The 20,134-nt window shown below is 38.8% G+C and overlaps 1 protein-coding gene across 1 annotated transcript in view; it reads right to left on the bottom strand.

The window, feature by feature from the left end:
- Positions 1-3,704: 3,704 nt before the first annotated feature.
- Positions 3,705-20,134, bottom strand: part of galnt16 (UDP-N-acetyl-alpha-D-galactosamine:polypeptide N-acetylgalactosaminyltransferase 16) — a 55,823-nt gene continuing 39,393 nt past the window's right edge. The window contains exons 8-15 of the mRNA XM_084742245.1: positions 20,014-20,098; positions 18,567-18,670; positions 17,494-17,620; positions 15,599-15,691; positions 14,832-14,915; positions 13,221-13,347; positions 11,342-11,458; positions 3,705-4,642 (exon numbers count right to left, since the gene is read on the bottom strand). Coding sequence (XP_084598371.1) covers positions 4,499-4,642; positions 11,342-11,458; positions 13,221-13,347; positions 14,832-14,915; positions 15,599-15,691; positions 17,494-17,620; positions 18,567-18,670; positions 20,014-20,098 — 881 coding nt within the window. The 3' untranslated portion in view covers positions 3,705-4,498. The remainder of the gene's footprint in view (positions 4,643-11,341; positions 11,459-13,220; positions 13,348-14,831; positions 14,916-15,598; positions 15,692-17,493; positions 17,621-18,566; positions 18,671-20,013; positions 20,099-20,134) is intronic.

The following is a 20,134-nucleotide window of genomic DNA, read 5'->3' as shown; positions in this document are numbered from 1 at the left end:
AGATTTAGATTATTAATAGAAAATATAGGCAAACTAATCAATTAAACCTCTGCGTTACCCCTTGCACTACCTGTAGGCACTTCTCACTGTGTTGTATTATCTCTCAGATGGGCATCACTTTGGATAAAAGCGTCTGCTAAATGCAACTGTAAAATGTCATTGTAATTATGATGTATTATTATAGGTAAAGCTGCCCACAGTATAAAGTCATTAAAAGAAGCTCCACCTTTACCAGCTGCAGTATTAAAGTGATTTACAGCCCAATGCATCATTAATTATAATCCAGTACTACATGAAAGAGGCCATTCTGCATAATGATTGGTTTTTAGTTTTGGCACTGTAAGTATATTCTGTTGTACTCAAATAAAAGATCTGAACACTTTCTCCACCATTGCTGTAGACTTATCACTGCAAGAGAGAGATCAGCTGTTGACAGAGTCCATATTTTTTGATGGTTCCTTAAAAGAACTTATCAAGTTGTGTGTCTGGCCGGGTTGTCCAGACCAAATACACCACTTTAGATCCTAAAGCTCCTTCCTCATTGGAAGGAATATAGACGTAATACTGGTGGACAGAAGAATAAGAAATATTCAGATCTATCAGATGTTAATGCATACATATTAGATCAAATAACACAATGTAAAATTAGTCGGCTACAAGATAATGTCCTGCATTTGAAATTTGAGGTAATGAAGTTTCATCATTATATGTATAATAATATAAAAATTGTGCATGCAGCATGTGTCCAGTACCTGACTGGTTCTTTATTATAATCTCTATCTGACTGATATGCAAATATCCCACTATCAGTGAAGGGACTCTTGAAACCACAAAGCTTAAAGCCCCATTTTGATAACACCACAGACTTTAATGCCCTTCCCGTTTTCACCTCTTCTTGTTGTCTCTTACATTTATCGAGTCTTGATCTGCAGCTCCATTTGGCAAACATGTTTTAACACTCACTATCCTGTATTTAAAAACTGATCTGACTTGTCATATTCATTGTCCGTTTTAACTGTTTTCACAGTTTTTCTCCTTATTTTCCCCTGCACCCTCTGCCCCTGATGATGAAACCTTGGCCCCTTTAAAAGGCCAGAAGTTTATCAGCATTTAGTCACATTCCTCACATAGCTATGAAGCCGACTAAGCTGCAGTGTGGCATGTTTTGTGGCCTAGAAGGTTGCAAAACCAACAAAGAAAAAAAACTCTGGTTAACAAAGTCGTCAAGCCTGTTATGATGATTATTGTCATGCCAGTGTGCTTCTTTTCACCAGCCAGCTGTGAGTAAATCTCTCTCTCAAACACAAACACTTCTTTTCACTGACACTCTTCTTTTATTCCTGATTATCTCAAACAGTCTTCTTTATGACTCTCTTTTTTTTACTACAAGCATTCATCCATCAACCTGTCAATGTCACAGAGTCATAAAGTGTAGCTGCTGAGCCTCTCACACATCTGTGAGGATATACTGCCTCCTTGTGGTCACTTTCTGTAACTTCAGTAACGTGGCAGCCAACTTTGGTGGCTTCTCACAGGTGTTTTCACTTACTGTGCTTGATTAATCTAATTTATCAGCCCCATCTGCACCGATTCTGTCATCTCCTCATATGTTCCTCATATGAAATCTGCTTTCATGACATGTTTGAACTTCTCAGTGGGACACACACTTTATTCTATTAATTATCTACTAATTATCTCTATTTCTATGTCTCAGCAGCATGAATGAACGACAGCTTTCATTGCGTTGTGCAACTCTCTGTTCTATTATTACAAATAAATGACCTTGATATTATGCATAATGACCCATTTCAGAATATATGTTCTACAACTGGATTATAATTATTGATGCATTCATGGGTAAACAGCAATTTAATGTTTCAGCTGGTAAAGGTAACTTCTACTACTTTTAATTCTGCTAAGCAGCTTAATCTAAAATAATACATCAGAATTTATTTGTTGATGAGCCTATATGATTTGTATTTTGTATTAGTTACCTGAAGCTGCAAACTAACTGGTAACTATAGCTGACAAACAAATATAGTTGAGTAAAAAGTACAATATTTCCCACAGCATAGTAATATGCTATGGTCATACATATATATACATATTTTTCCTGCTGGACTACACCTGCAGACTGCTCTAGTTAGCTCAGTGGTGCGAACATTACAGCTCAGCTGAGGAGGACAGTTAATGTGTTTACATCCTGAACTGTCACAAGCCTCTTGTCCTTGAGTAGATGCACGTTTTCTTCTGCGCGGTGATATGGTTGTGGGGTGCAGATCAATAGAAAGAAAGTAGTTCCCACATGAAACTGCTCACATTATCTTGAGTAACTGGGTCATGATTTTTAGAAAGAGACATTGCTGTTGTTTTCAAATGTATTTCTTTTTGGCTCTTTGAGGATCACAAGGTGAGCGTCATCTAGTTCCATTATATTGAAGAGAAGGCAGACATCTACTTGTATCTTCAACACTCAATAACTCACAAAAAATAATCTAGATGGATAAATAGCACTGCAGGTGAGATGAAAGTTCAGAAAAGTTCAAAGTTCAAAACTCAGTTTTACTCATATCAGAAACAGACAAGAACAGTAGAGCAGTCAGGAAAAAAGGGGAAGAAGCCCAGAATGCAGGCAGGGATTCATGCAGGTCTGCAGAGGTGATGGCCGGTAAGTTGAAAGCACATAAGACAAACTGGCAGACAATAAAAGGGATTGGGCCGATATAAAATATACTACAGGGCTAATGGGGAAGTGGGAGCAGGCGTATAGGTGAGTGGGGGAGGTCAGGTGATGCAAGATGTCTGGAACACAGGAGTCTCTGCAGGAGGGAGGGGCAGGTATGGAAAGGGAAGTGAGCAGATAAAAAATGTGGAACTAGAATCAGGTTGACAATATGAAAGTTGATCTCAAAGCACTGCTGAGGGTCACAGGCTTATTAATTGTTTTTACTAAGTTAATCCATAATGAAAATGGTAGTCCAATACAAAATAGTTCAAAAAGAGCTCCACCTCAACCAGCTACATCAGTAAAATTCTGCTTCAAGTAATAATAATCCAATTCTATATATAAAAGCAGTAGTAGTAGCAGCGGTAGCAATCTCTGCATTAATTATCTTTACTTTTAATACTTAAAGTAGGCTACATTTTCTTGATTATGATTGAATTCTTTCACTTGCATTGCAGGACTTTTACTTGAGTATTTTTACAGTGTGATATTGTACTTTTACTTGAGTAAAGGACATAAACACTGCCTCCACCATGATCTGTTGGTGGCACTAAATTAAACGTCACAGAATAACCAATCATTAGGATTTATCTTCTCGACACCTTCAATGTCTGAGCCTGATGTCAGGGTAGTTCATGTGATAGATGTTGAAATATTTGACTCTGGCCATTACAAACACACAGCTAAAATATATAAACTTCTGCGGTACATATTTAAAATATTTCTTAAATAAAAACAGAATATTTAGCTATCAATAATATATGTAATTAATTAGAATTTTGGGACATTTTCACTGTAAACATGTATTTGTAACTCAAAATGTCACATTATGTGAAGAATATTTGAAAGTAGTGGTGTTGGATGGTCAGATGATGTTTTGTTTCAGAAAGGCAAAATTAATGTAGGAAAATCAAAATCAAAATATAACACCAAACAGCACAACATTCTGACTTATTTTACAAATAAATAGGGCAAAAACTTCTTTGTTACCACATTTTATTTTTCAAACAACATATAGAGTACTTTACACAAAAACCAAGCCAGTATCTGCTTCAAATATTTACATAAAACTTTGTAGAGAGTCAGAAAAAAAAAACATTCTTTGGGTCTGACCATGCAAAACAATAAATAATGTTCCTGACGGTGCTTTGCATGGTGCTTCAAGACTGCTGTTCAGCAATAATAATAGTTAAAAAAAAAAAAAAAAAAAGCTCAGATTTTAGTTGGCTATACATAAAGCTGCCCTGGTCCACACAGTCATCAGACATGCCTGAACCTAAGACTAGGCAACAAGACAAGCAGTGACTTTGACTCAGAGTAGTTCAGGTGCACCTCAACACATTTGCTACAGTACAGTATGCTCTCATTTGTTTTGAGGCTCACTACTCAGGTTTTAAGCAAATTGTCGACCAGGATAGATAGAGAAATGAAAAAGTGAGATGTGCAACAGTTTTCAGTGAAAAGCTTAGATTATGTAGAAGAAGGACTGCAGCATCCTCGAGGGATGAAGCACTGTACACAAAAGACCTCACATGTTTTTGCTCAGCAAGGCCTTCAAATGTTTTCGGCGACGCTCTCGTCACCAAGACACAATGAGCAGGAGCGTGAAGTTGACATCACATAAAGTACAGTTCTCACTCCGTTCATCTCTCAGCAAGGCGACAGACAGTGTGCAGATGTGATCCTCTGAGTCCCTCTGCAGGCCGGGTCCAGAATCTGCTCCTCTCCTCTCCTCCCTCCTCCTCCTCTCCCTCTTCCCCGTCCAACTGTGGCTCAGGTGATAATCTGTGGCTCCCAGGACTGGCTGGCCATCTGGGGGCGACACTGCGCAATGACCGGAGGACCAGCCGGGGTCTGACTGTCCAGGCAGAGGCCGCTCACCATGTGCTGCAGAGCCGTGCCTTTAGGTTTCCACTTCTGCAGCAACAAAGAGAGAGAAAATAAAGATGAATTTATCTCTGTCACTTAGTTTTAAAAAAAGCATCGATGTCCTCGCAGAGTCTCTGGTTTGTATTATCGCCTGCTCATAAATGATGTGTATCAGCACAGGAGGTTGATGTTAGCAGTGAGTAATGGTCTGAGTCAGACCTGGATAACAGTAATCACATGAATGATTGACTCGCTAAACCCACAGTGGAAAAATCAGAGTGCAGCCAGCTGCAGTGCACGGCAGCCTGCCATCCCACAACACAAGAAACAATTTGTTTTAGCTGATAAAGTGAACTTTACACCATTTGTTACTGAGTACTACACAAGTACTGTGCAGTCAATGTACAGTAAAGTACATATTTGGAGTAGATGTCCTTTAGTTTTCCTTTTCCCTGAAGAGAAACGGGGGACAGAGTGTACAGGTCCAACATATAAGGAGGCCCCACAAAGATACTAAAACGAAAAGCTGTGGATGCAGGGAGGGGCCCATAGAGAATAACTATGTACATGGTCCAAAATGATGTGCTACACCCCTGCTTTTCACTCTCCTTTATACTTCTATTCTACTACATTTCACAAAGAAAATTTGTGGTTTAGTTATTATGGTTTTAGTTATTAGTTACTTTACTTTACCAGTGTGTTGCTGCCATGCCAGAAATAGTAAAATGGATCAGTATCACACTATAACCTGAAAAGTTTGTTATAAAAATTTGTTTTTTACATAATAACAAGATTATTTTACACTATTATGACATACAAACATATCACACTATTACAATGAAAGCCAAATACCAGGGCAGCAAGGCCTTCAAATAAAAAATGATTTTAAGTCCATGAAAATAATGAATTTAATTCAATAGTTAAGGATGATTTCATTTGAAATGGATGAATAAATGTTTCATTTGACGTTACCCAAGAGGAAATCAGAATCTCAACAAAAGACATTGTTTTCTAAAAAACTGTATTGACAGGAAAGAGGCAGACAGAAAATGGCAAAATAAGCTGGGGCAGTGAAGGGAGGGCGTCAAGGCCACTGTGGCCTCAGGGCAGATTATTTTTTCAGCAGCACAGCGGCCATGGCCATGGATGAAATTCCTGCCCTTGTTACAATATAAGTTACATTCACATTTTAATACGGAATATTTTATGTTAGAACAATAACTTATCATGTTATAACATAAAATGTTATAATAATAATAATAAAATACTAACAAGATTAATAGTAGATTGTTATAAAAGGAAAAAATCCTCAATATAATGTTTTATATTGTAGTAACATGAAAATATCTTGTTATAACATGAAAAACATACTGCTATTATGACTTTTCATGTAAAAACGTGAAAATGATCCAGTTATCTTTAAGGATTTAAAGTAGATACAAAAATATAAGTTTATAAATGATGCACTTTCATATATTAAACTACCCACAGTACATAAAATTGATAAAATTAGTACAAACTACACCATTCAAATGCTACTTACAAATTAACATCATTAATAATTATAAAATAAAATAATGTATAACAGTATAACATTCACAGAGGTCACTCTTATCTCAGGTGCATTTTGACTTTTACTTTTAACTCACATATGTGAGTAAACTCATTACTCAAATAAACTTGATACTGATCCCTTTGATTTGCTTTCTTAAAGGACATTTTTGTAGATTTAGTGGCATTTCGGTGAGCTTGCAGATTGCAACCACCTCATCTCATTTCTAAGCTTGTAGGAGACCCACAGCGGCCACAGCACTCAGGAAAAACTTGAAAGGCCACATCCTGAGCCAGTGTTTGGTTTGTCTGTTGTGACCTACTGTAGAAATACGGTGGTGCAGCATGACGGCCTCCATGGAGGAGGACTTGTGGCTCATTCTAAGGCGATGAAAAACACAATTTTGTATTAAATTTCTGCCATATTTTGTCAATAAATCCCCTTACACAGGACCTTTATGTGAACAAACCGAGTACTTCTTACACAACTGAAGTTCTGTAACAATGCACAGATGTACATGTGACTACAGGCTAAATCTTAGAGGACTCATCTTATCACAAGAGGCCACACAGGCTCATATTACCACTAAAAAATGTGGTGAAAAGGCTGCTGTATTTCATTTTTATTGTTGTGCTTTCTCCTAATATCTATTTATGGACATCTTTAAATGATTTACACTCTTTCCCTTGCCCCACAAATCACACCAGAACACTCTGATTAGGGGGATTCGAATGTTAAATTGAAGGGAGCCACATTAACTCCAGTTCTTTCTTGCAACCACATCATGTAATGATTTTGTATTGTAACATGTTTTTCCACAGACTAACAAGTTAACCTGATTTCTCTGACTGTCCATAAATCTAATATTGTTTCAACAGAGACTCTCTGGGGTCTGGTCACTGAGTGTAAAAGTGCCAGAACGAGTTTGACCAGAAACTTGAGACTGAAGTAAAGAGGGAGAGGAAGCGTGTTCTCCATAAACACACAGTCTATAAATCACCAGGTGTTAGTGATTTGTTTATTAGACCGCTGATTAAATAATTAGAGCTGAACTTGAGGCGCAAGCAAAGCATGAGAGAGCCAAGTACTGGTTTCTGGAGCCATGTGGAGGCTTGTCAGAGTCTGGAGGTGAATGGGGGGTTAATCTTAAGATGCCAGAGGAGGGAGAGTGTGTCTGTGTGCCGCATACGTATGTAAGTGTGTCACAGTGTAAATTTGTACTGTTACATATTTGTGGTGTGCCTTCAAGTGTGTGCATGTTTGTGCAACAAAGACAAGGATGAAATTAAATGTCAGAGTGAGAATGTCAACAGATTATTAACAATGGTTAGCAGTCTACATTAAATGGATAGTTTGGATTTTTTGAAGTGGGGTTGTATGAGGTTCTGATCCATACTCAGTGTATAACTGACAGTCTATGGGTACTGGTGCAGGAAGCTCAACAATGTACATTGTAAGAAATAAGGGTTCCAAAAGGTTTCTTCCTGAAGGGCTGATGTTCTACCCAACTTTTACGATCTTTTAAGAGTTTTTCAAGAGTTCTTTGTGAGACTAAGAATTATTTTTGGACTTGCTGGAAGGGTTGGTCAAGGGGTTTTTATACCATAATATAAAAAGGTTCTCAGTAGAATTGTCATCACCCTTAGAAGATGGAGAGGTTCTGGATAGAACCCCCTATTTGGGGCCCTTTTCCATCAAATTAGTTCTTGCTCTTTAACTGGTTCCATTCAAGATTATTGGAACCTTGGTACTACCTAGTGAACTAACCCATGTTTCCACCAGTTCTGAGTGGAACCATTACAGTCATTGATGCTCATCAACAGAGGGCGTTACACACTGCACAATGATCACGAGAGACATCAAGGTGTTGGAATGAATTGTTGGAGGTTATGTGGAGCAAATAGCCGAACATTATCATTCATGGTGGGACTGCTCAAAACTTACTTACTACTGGTGGAAAATTCATAAGTGCTTGGAAACTGTATTTCAAACCAGTATTACATTTGACACTCTGACAATGTATATGGATACTATATCTCTGAATATTCAAACTGCAGCAGACAAATACTTGATGAGGACATTATTTGTCAGATAAAAAAAAACCCTGACTAGGAATTGCTCCAACATCAGAAAATCGGTTATATTATTTATGAAATCTACATAACGGAGGAGTCATTATTTGTATCTGTCTCTGTTCAACCATTAAAATGATCTGTCTCTGTGTCTGTATTTGGATAGAGGACCAGAAGTGGGGAAGATTTATATCAAAAGTCATGTTATGATGGGCAAATGTAATATTCTCTAACCTAATATTCATTGGCAATTGTTGTACCTACAAAGCATCAACATGATTTAGTATTTGGTATACAGTATATTATAATAAATCAGTCATCATTCTCTTCATTACTCTTCACATTTTATGAATAGTCTGAAACCCACAGCCACCTCCCTTTAACTGGGGAATAGTGTAAACTCACAAACTGAAAAAGTTTTGTGAATCAGAAGATTCAGTTTTGCATTGGAAATAGAAAGTCTACAGTAAAAATATGCAAGTATTTAAAATCATTCCATTGAATAATCTTTGTGCATTAAATCAGTGATTGATTAAGGTAGATGTGACCTTTTTAACAATGCTGAGGTAATCATGGAGCTGACTTTTTTTTCTGAATAATAATGAACAACTTTGGATAGAAGACATGTCAGTTTCCATTGCGTTATTTCTGCTTTTCTGAATAATGTATTCGGATGCATCCCTAACCTCCTACTACCTCACTTCAAAAAATCCAAACTTCAAGTGCTTATGTTGTGCAACATGTCCCAATGTTCATGTTAGATTCACCTCATTTTGAATGCAGATATAGACTGCAATATATTTGTGATAAAGTTGCTGATCAAACATTTTGAGCCAGTTTTCTGTCTTAAGATATGGCTAATTCATACCAAAAGTATTTCATCAAATTTATTTTCATTGGACGAGTTTTTAAAACAGCATTAACAGCAGCATTGGATGTAATATCTCCTGTGAAATCCAAACTAATGAAATTCTTTCAGGATTAGATTCAGAATTAGATTAAGAGGAACCGAAATTTTCAATAAACATTAATGCTGAGAGAGTAAAATGTTGCAAAATTGTTCCAGGCTGTTTTTATGCAGCAGTGAGCAAGGAAAAGCCCCTCTCATAGTGGTGATGGATGATGTGACTGAAAAAATATCCAATACTGAATAACAGCACAGGATCATATTAATGTCAGTAAGTTCACAACATCCACTCTAACCTATGTTTGGGTTTGATATTTACATGTTTTAAAAAGGTGCTACTATCACTTGTCACTCCAAGAATTAATCACTTACGCACTCTTTCATTTAGAGAACAAAATCAAAAACACCAGGACTTGTTTGCTTTCCAGGGGATTGAACACTCAAGACAAAGAGGCCAAATGTCTCCCACAGCCAAAAGTAGTTGCTTGTTGATGGGCAGGGTCCCAAAAAACTCTCAAAGGATTGCAAAGGGCCTGCAGAGAGATGAGAGGATGACCTGGCAGGAGTCCTACACACTCACACACATGGTTTGAGTTAATAACTCCCCTTTTAATGTCATAAATCAACCACAAAGCCAGCACGGGTCCACATGGGACTCGAGTGTTCAACATTCACAAAGGGGAGATGGAGGAAGGAACAGGGTGGGGTCTGAAGTTATGGGAGCGCGTGTTCTACTGCATCTATAAAATCTACTGCTCTTCCTCTGGCGTGAGCGGCATCAGTCAAATAACAAGGCCACTCAGCTCATCTGAGCCTGCTGGCATCAGCAGCAGGCAGGCTGCTCAGCATCTGTCCTGGAAACATCTCTTATCTCCACATCTGTCATGTCTGACTTCTACGCTGTGAGTGGCACATCAAGGACAAGTGAGAGAACCATTTGGAAAAACTAAGACCTCCTATCAAAATGACTGAGAGGGCAAGATTAAAGCAAATTCCAGCTCCTTTTCAGCAACTTTTCTGGCACTTTTCACGGCTTGTTCTTTTTCTCAGCATGTCAAAAGTAGCAGCTTGGTCAGTGGCCATGCACATCAAATTATGACACTGTAGGTACCCCTCTGGAATTATGTTTTGATGTGCTGTCAAAGTCTGATGATGTAGTGTAAGAGCGAGTAAGTCTCCATATGGATGGGATCCATGTGAAAGCATATGGGCATTGACTTACTAACTTTGTTTTTAAGGCTTTAATCACAGGACAGCAGCTCAAGATATGACAGAAAAAGCGTAAGAGAGCAGGGGCTTGACACGTAGCAAAGGCCCACGGGCCAAAACGTAACCCACAGCCGCTGCAGAGGACCCACAGCCTCAGCACACGGGATGCACAGCCCACCAGGACGCACACGTATGTAACTTAACTTAATGTAAGTAACTCACGTAATATAAGTTACATAACCCAAACCATTATGTTTTTCTAAACCAGGGGTCAGTTACCTGTGGTTCCATGCAGCATGCAGCTTGTTTGTCTCTCTCCAGTGGCTCGCTGTGGCTTTGGCAAAAATTCTTAGTTCATTTTTTGTATTTTAATTTTTATCTATTATTGTTCTAGGTCTAAGGTGGGTCTTACATCCACCAGTTGCAAAAATGTGTGGGCTATACAGCAAATTTTAAAATTTCAGCATCTGTCCTGGAACCACCTCTTATCCCCACATCTTTCATATCTGAGTTGAACACTGTGAGTGGCACTTCAAGGAAAAGTGGGGTAACCATTTAGAAAAACGAAGAGCCACTGTTAATGTTTGGTCAACAACAATGTGCGTTGTAGCCTCCATCCACAGCTCTGTGCCTTTTCTTCAAAAGTTTGACAGTTGTTAGTCTGGAGTCTCTCTAGTATAGCTATGGAAGCTAAATCCATAAAAAAAACAGTCTCCAAAGGAAAAAAAAAAGAATTTAGCAGTTCCAGATAGAATTTTTAAAATGTTTTATTTGGCCAGAAATTGATCGTTTGCTGACCCCTGTCCTAAACCTAACCAAAGACCATTTCACTGCAACCATTTCATTTTAACATTAACAACATGTTTAATTTGTCACTCAGCAAGCTTTATTTTGAAATTCCACCTGGACATTGCATATTTATTATTGCTAACTTGACCAGGTGGGTCTCAGTACTGGCACACAGTGCTTCATGATACACCTACTACAAGACACCCCTGTCTGCTCACCTGTCTTGGCTCTTTTGCGTTGCAAGGTTCCATCTTGACCTTTGACCCTGCTGTGAAGGCTGAGATGGCCAGGCAGAGGTCCTGCTGCCGGATCAGTGGCTCTATTAGTTCCCATCTCTGCCAAATACAGAAAAACTCAATGAGAGGTTTGAAAGGATTTTTAAAAAAATATCAAGTAGAAATGTTTGTGCTCATGGGATTTTCAGTGGAATAGCCACCACACTACAAATTGAATAATTAGTGCCTTTCACGTTTGTTTATAAAATTCACAAGGGATCTGTGTTAACACTGGGTTTCAGTTACATGCTACTAACAAAAATGTTACAATTCTGTGCAACTGATTTAAATTGAAGCAGTCTGAAGGAAGGAACTTGTCTGGATTTATTTCCTTGAAAGGGAAGATCTGTTACAAGTTGTCTCTCATATTCACTGGCTTTAACCACATCTTCTTGTCAGCAACATGCTCTTGAATTTTTTGTATCACTTGCCTGCCTTATTCTGAATCACAGGTTTGAGGCTACAAACATAAGACCTAATACTAACTGTAATGTGCAGCTCAGTTGGTATGCATCATGATTACTGTAATGGTAAAATCATTACAGTGACTAATGCTGAAGAATGTGACCAAACTTAAATTAAGGTTTGGAAATGCAGTTCTTAGTGTGATTGTGTTTATCAGCTCTGTAACCAGGCAACAGAGGGACAGTTTTTTCTTCATTTAGGCTTCAGAATAAGAAGACTGAGGGATCTTGGCATTAACATGTTGATAAAAATGTCATACTTTCGGGTTGGTGTCCATCATTTATAATGATTTCATCTCTAAAAATGCCAAACCTCTGGGCACATCAGTACATCAGCTCATTCGCTACAAATTTGTGAATGACACACCATACAGGTGCTTCAAAATAAAACTCACAGATCGAAACTGTACCTATAGAAGCCAGAATACTGTTGGTTCATGCCTTCATGTTGTCTGTGAATGCCCTTCTGTAACTAAACTAAGGTGGTCCCTAAGCAGCCCAACTAATTTTTAGTAAACGGTAACTCTGCCGTCAGTGATATCACCAGTTTAGCCCTTAGAAAAATCATGTTTGCAGGTTCAACTGCTGCCAAGAAAACTATACTACACTCACGGTTCTCCCCCGAGCCTTCATCGATAAAAGAATGGTTGGGCATTGCCCTTGTAGAAAGATCATTAGCTGTAAATCATGTTTAAAAGACAATTAACTGTATGACCACACTTACTTGAAAAGCTGGAAGTGTGCTTTGTTTTATGTTTTATTGTTATTAAGTGTGCTCTGCTTTATTTGCAGCCTTTTATGTACCCTGCTGAAAAGTAGCCAAGATGGCTGAACTGGCACATTTACAAAAATGTTTATTAATGTGCACTTATGTGTTTTTTTTTTGTTCTGTTGAAAGTTATGGTGAAATGTACAATATGTGACATATAGTTTGCGTTAAATACGGTTTGTATGTGCAAGAATCATTTTCTTTGGTACCTTGCATAAACTGATTTTCATGTGATTAATTCAATAAAAAGTTAATCACAAAAATCTTATTTTCTAAAAAAAAAAGTTCATTAAGGCAAAATGTAAATTAGCCATTTATGCCACCATATGTTATGCTGATACCTCTTTGAAATCAAAGAATACATGTTTACTATATTATGAAGTCATACAGTAATTTTTTTACATCCAAGATTTATAAAGAATCTGAAGTCTTAAGTAGTCAAGCGTCTTCTATATCCTCTAATTAGTGTATTAATTTTTAACACGCTGGTGTCTTCGGGTCAAACTCCTGCACATTTTCATATTTCTTGGCAATCACTCAGACTGTAAGTGTCCGACCCACAGTCTCCCCCTAGTGGCGGAGTCCTGACCTGTGACTGTGGCCTGTTCGCGCCAATGCCCCTGCACTCTGCCAGGCCGAGGCCGTCTGTCCCACGGGTCTCCAGACACAAACCCCCTTGTTTCAGCACACTGGACACCGCTTCCTGCTCCGGGACCCTGAGGGAACCATTGACAGAGAGGAGAAAGGGCCAATGAAAGATCGTATTACAACAATAAAGAACAGATGGATTGAATTGACTGGTTGCCCTGTTGAGTAATTGAATCGCACCACAAGTAATGCGCCCTATTACAACACAAGCTTATAAAAATATACAATTACAATTCGAGAGACCACAACTATTTGGAGGCATCACACGGAGCAGATGCAGCCAGAGAGGAGAGGAGAGGAGGGGCCTGAGCTGATGGGATACACACTGACACCCCTCTCAGAGGTTCCCATCCAAATCAGATATATTTAGATCTTTGGTTCTGAACTTGGGGGTCACCACACCCAAAGGAGTTGCTAGATGATTTCTGATTTAAGTGCTTGGGAAAAAGAAACTTCTGCATTGTGACTTTTTCTGTCAATGTGGTGCTTTTCTCTTTTTGAGATGAAATGAAGGCTGAAAATCATTTCTGCTTCATTGCAGCCTCTCATCCTCCTCAAATAATCAATCAAAAGGGGACACAGAGTTCTCCATTTGTTGGAAGGACACCATGGCTCTCTTTGGTGTTATATAACAGACAGCACAAAACAAATATTAATAAAACATACCGTATACCTGAACTCAAAAATACTTCAATGTTTGTCCTTCGCTGTCCAAAGTTTGAGATGAGAAGGTTGTTCTAATATTGAGCAGTTGAAAGTTTCTGTGCTTCACCTTAAATCTGAGTTTAAGAGATGAACAATTTTGTGGTTTAAAGCAATTATGATTCAGTAAAACATTTAACACAAATGTGATGTGGAAACTTGAAGCCTCCAATGCACAAATGCAGCAACATCACAGGCACAGCACACAAAATAAGCACACATACGCTCACCAATAATAAGACATAAAACCAGCCCACGTAATTATTAAAAGACTGTCTATTGTGTTACTGGCTGTAGTGACACACCAAAAAGGAAGCAGGAGCAGAATCTAAAAAGTACAGTCATAATATACTCCTTTATCACCTGAGGAGAAAATACAACACTAAATCTCAGAGATTTGTGAGTTGTTGAGTTGGGGGAACTTTATCAGCTTTGTTAAACACTGTCTATGACAAATTCTTAATCATTTTCCCCCTTCTGTGAATTTGGCAAAGTAATACGTTGATTTCATTGTTTGTGTAAAATGTGGCTGTAACGGCATGCAGGCTCCTTTGTGTATAAAGTGTGTTTTACCTGCCAAGATAAGGAGCAGATATTTGTGAAGCTGAACACACTTTTTCAACTGATTTAACCAATATTTTAAGGAAGAAGTCAAATTTTACAAAAAAGGGAGCACTGTTGGAAGAGCCTTCTTGTGTTTTGGAGGCGTCTTCATGTCATATTTTTTTAACCATCATATCAATATCATACTTTAGCAGCACAATGTTCTAAGTTGGCTGATCTGTCGGGCTGGCCTGATAGCAGCGATAGTGCGACAGTGATACATAGCAGCTCAGTTTGAGTGTCGTACCTCAGCTCAGGATAGACGTTCTCCATATACCAGCGGAAAGGTTTGCAGTTCAACTTCCGCCGCAGTGTCAGACGGTCTGCGATGCTACAAAAAGTAAACACACGAGGATGTAGAGACAGAGAGATCAAGTTAAGAGAAGAACGTGAGGAAAGGGAAGGATGGAGGGAGGAGAGGAGAACGTGAGACAAGGTAAGAGAGAGAAATGCTAAAAAGTGAGCATTATGCTGATCTTGGTGAACCTACAGTGTTCAACCAGCAATACATGAAACAATGACTCCAATAACTGATTACTTGATTAATATAAAATTGGAAAATTTTGTAGATTAGTTAGCACATTGTCACACAGTGGATTGGTTTACCTCTAACTTCAGTAATTTGTCAATTTTGTCATTTTTTGTCCCCAGCTTCTAAAATGTAAGTTTTTGCTGCTTTCCCTATATTCATATATGGCAGAAAACGCGAGGCATTTTCCCTATTTCTGATATTTCATAGAAAAAAAACATTTGTTACTTGCAGCACTAGATACAAATGATATATTAAAAAAATATTGCACATGAGAAAATGGAGAAATGAAGAGATCTTGCTACACCTATTATCACACAAGTTAAAATAACCACATTAAAAATTAAACAAGAATGTATACAACACATGAAAAGAAGAAGAAAATTTGTAAATTTCTAATGTGTGAAACAATCCAACCTGTATGTGAGCTGCCGTCTATGCTGTGCGATGAGAGAAGAAGGTGACAGACAGTGATAATGACAAACCTGCCAAAGGCCTTGCCCTGGGCTGACGGCCGCGCCGAGTAGTAGTACTGTTTATACTCGTCCATCCACACCTCAGCAGCCCGGCGGGTGTTCCTGCGTGGACACAGACACAACACCGGCTCAGACACAGTAATGACACTGCTGCTGGCAATCCTGCAGGCAACTCTAATGACAGTGTGACACACACACGCAGGAGCCTTAAGACACAAAAAAACTTCTCAGGAATTTCGTCTTCCTGAAATTGTAGATGAATCTGTGAGTGAAGACAAATAGGCAGATGAGACTGTTCGAGACAAATCTGACTTGTTTAAAGGATCTGACAGCAGAAATATATTTTAGACAAGATATTTATACAAAACTACAACCTAAGTTGACATATGTACAGTATACTGGTGGTAAATCTTGTTTGTATTCAGGAAGTGATGAAACAAAACATAAACAAACAATATAAAGTCCCTAATCCAGGGGGACCCAGCAGTTTTGCACAGATTTTATTATAACTGTATTGCTGGAGACGAGCCATACTTAACTTTATTTGCTCTGTATTTTATTTTGGTTACTCTGGCACATGTTTTGGCTTTGCCCAAACTCTTTATCAGATGTTTTAAGGGAGGTAATAAAACCTGACTCTTTGATTGCCATAATCAGGAGGACAGTGCTTTTAGAGCAGCTAATTATTGTAACCTTAATAATGTCATTAACAAGTTGGCAAATTATCCTAAACTGGAAAAAAAAAAGAGATGTCATAAAGCCAGGGTGCAATTTTTGAAAAACTCAGAGGAGGCACTGTTATTGAAATGTTTTTACTACTGTCTTAAGAATAATTATGAGCTTTGATGAGACAATTTCAGATCCACAGATATTGCATGAATATTTTAATATTTTTTTTTATTTTAATTCTTCAAGTGGGGCAATATTTTCACTCTCATGACTTGGCCTTTCTCATGCAGACACATAAGGGATACGAACATGACAACAAAATGTTAACATGTCTGAATTAAATCCCCTTTTCAGCAACATGCATCTCAAAATGCAACAGCACAAAGTTCTGTAAACATTAAAATGAAGAAACAGGCTGCAGTATGTGCCTACTTGTCAGACTAAGAAAACAGTCTGGTTTGATGACAGACTTCTGTCTTCTTTTTCTTCTGTTATAAGGAGGCGTCATTTGTGGCACATTTGTCCCTCTTTCACGCACATCTCTGCAACTCTCTGACCAGGGAAGGAGGCAATCCTGGTTTATTTACTAATATGAAGAGCAGGCTGTTCAGTGCAGAGATGTTCATTCTGTTTTTACCGTCTGCAGAGTCATCGTGCATGCTGGCCAAGACACAGTGTCATCCCCACTGTCACATGAGCGCAAGTGATGACTATGAGTCCATTTCTGATTTTGAAGTATTTTTGATGGTCTTTTGGTGACTTGGAAATCACTGGGGGGCAGGGGGAAAATTTTGTCCCCAACAAGAATAAAAAATAATTCGACAGAGGCAGGAATATTTAGAGCAGACAGAAGGAAATCCAGCCTGGTAGAAAAACTCCAGGTCCAAAAGTTGGAGATCTTTTGTCCGTGTAGTGAAAGCTTCATCTTTGTTAGTCTCTCCATCCATCCCGGACACTAAGGACAACTGTCTGGGTGAAGATATTCTGCAAACTTTTTCAAACTGCTGTTACCTGCTTACTCATCTCTCACTGCAGCTTGAGTCAAAACATGTGAGAAGTGTGAAGTTTGCCCGGTAACTTACCATCTCACTGACCTGCGCTGAATCATGTGACACGTAAGATTTTAAAGCTGACTAAAAGATTAACCCTCCTGGCGGATGGTTAATAGTTACGTGGTGTAATAACACAGTGCAGCAGACAGGATGTCAGGTTTTCTAACAGATCAACCCACTCACTTAATGTAGGTGAGAGCGTTGCCTTCTGGGAAGTCGTACGGGTGTCGTTTCCTGAACACATGACCCACGCGACTGCAGGGAAGAATCTCAAGGCTTCCTCCGCACATCCACACCCGGAAAGAGAGCTCTGCAGGAGGAGAGACAGACGCAGAGGGTGAGGTCGACTATGTAGGCATATAGTCTGTCTGTCTGCAGCATCACAATATCAGCCTGGTTCACCTGCTACATTTGTTATGCAGCAGATGTCTCTAAGCTGTAAATCAGCAGTATGAAAGCTGTTGTGGTGGATAATTTAACGCTCTGCTGCCTTCCAAATTCCAAGGACACAATTGGCGTTTCAGTGAACTCGTAGACCTGTGCAGCATCTGAAAGCATCTGCAGTTACCCAGAGCCAGGCACACCACAATGAGACTAAATACAGGAAATTAAAGGGATAGTTTGGGTTTTTAGAAGTGGGTCTGTATGAGGCATATAGTCAGTACATTACCTACAGTAGATGGTGCTTAACACGCCCCCAGTTTGGAGCAGTAGGAGGAGTATCGGTGTTGAAAACTAGGTGGTGGACAGGGTCAGCAAGAAAACAGATTTCAGCCATTATAACTGTAATATTTTCATTGCTTTACCTTGTTGTCAGACAGGCTTTTCTAACATGAAATTGTATAGGCCGTTTTATCACTCTCTCCAAAGCCACCAGACTTCTTCGGCAAAAACAGTGATTTTACCTCACAGAACGCTGAAGTTGTTGGTCTCCCACTGCCTTGATCAGTTAATTTGTTGGTGTTGCTGCATGACTTTGGTGAAATAACCTTTTAAAACATGAAAGTAGTACATTAACAAACTAAGTAAGTGATCCAGGCAGTGAAAGGAGTCTGGTGGCTTTGGAGAGAGAGGATATAACAGCTTGTATAACAGTAGTTTCCTGTCAGAAAAGGCTGTCTGACTGCAAAGTTAAGAGGTGATTTGAGGTATACTTGAGAAATATTGTAGAATTAGCTAAAATGCATTTTGCTGCTGACCCTGTCCACAGCAGTATTCTGATGCAAGTAAAGGTTAAAAATCATCAGGGAGCTCACCGAAGTTCTCCCCTCCCCAGATGTCCATATGGGTGTCATACTGGCCGAGGTGGTTGAACCAGCTCTTGTCCATAACGAAAATCCCACCAGCGATGACAGGAGTCCTGCAGAGGAGGGAGGAAAGGAGTCATTTACATGACTCTTGAATCCATTTTAAAATCTTGGTGCTCACTTATAGAGCCCTATATGACCAGGCTCCGCAGTATTCCATTAGTATTCCTCTGACACATTTCAAGACTTGGGGAGATCGCTCTTTGCAATTGGCTGCCCTTTAAGCTTTGGAATGATCTCTCAGTAAGCTTGAGATCTCTGGACTCTGTGGATTCTTTTAAAAAACTCCTATTCAGAAAGGCATTTGGGCAGCATATGGTATTTTATGTTTTAACCCTTTGGTTTTATCTGCTCCCCTTGTATATTTTCACTGGTGTTTTATGTCAGTTTTATTTACCTGAATCTATTTCATTTTGACTGTAAAGCACTTGGTGACTGGTGTCTTTGAAAGGTGCTATATAAATGATTTTCTCCTGCTTGCTGGCATCTCACAGAGACTTACTAATGGGAAAGAATTGTCAGTCTCAAAAGTGATCCAGCTGTTTTCAGATTAGCCACACTGATTTTATTGCACCCAAAGGACTTTGAACCACATCCTTCCATGCACCCTACTATTTCCTGCATGTATTTTGAATATTTGTGTGCGAAAAAAAATCAATAAATAGATGATCATGACCTCTAATCTGCAGAGAATTGTCATACTTCAATTTAAGCTACAATATAAAACAAAATTGGTGTCGATGGGAGAGCAACAAACCAGAGTAGGAATCTGAGGTTGAATTATCACCAGTATCTGCAACACTATGATGTGCAAGGCTGCAATTCCACAGGCTGCAACAGCACCAGGATTAGTATTAACTGTTTTGTGCTAATTTATCACCACTAAAGCAAATTATCAACTGTAAAAAATACTGGCCCTGCTTTATTAGATAGTCCTTGAGACTTTATGGAGGTTTCTTGTGTCAAAATCTAGTTTTATGGCCATAAAATATTAGTTTTGTGCCAATATCTTGCACATTCCTGAAACAACCTGTGTTCAATCACTTTATCAATCTCAAAACTGGGAACCAGGTAGTATTTTTGCATAGAAAAAAAGGAAGAGCTAACTTTAGCTTGGGCATAATTTGACCTTTTTGTGGTCTAGGATAACTGAGGTGAAGAATATCTACAAGGAAGAATATTCTCTTTGTATTTTAGGGTATTTTCAGCGTCAAAAAAGCATGTTTTTGCTCACGCCCTTTATACTTTGATACACTAATGCATATGCATAATGTTTTATACACATAATGTATGTTTGTAATGAATTTGTTAGGTCTGGAATCAATTCTTCGGCACCAATGAGCCCTACACCATAAAGGAAAAAGAAGAGGGGTGATGATGAGCATTGAAGACACACCTGATTGGCTGTGTGGGGTCGCTCCTCGCCATTTTCTGCTCGATGGGAATCTGCTCCCATTTGAAGTGGAGACTCCAGTCAAATCCTGAATAGAAAGGGAGTGAAAAATAGAGACATACAG

This window comes from Lutjanus erythropterus, chromosome 18, assembly GCF_056507025.1.
Source record: "Lutjanus erythropterus isolate fLutEry1 chromosome 18, fLutEry1.hap2, whole genome shotgun sequence".
Classification (NCBI taxonomy): Eukaryota; Metazoa; Chordata; class Actinopteri; order Lutjaniformes; family Lutjanidae; genus Lutjanus; species Lutjanus erythropterus.
This window is presented reverse-complemented; position numbering and strand designations above follow the sequence as displayed.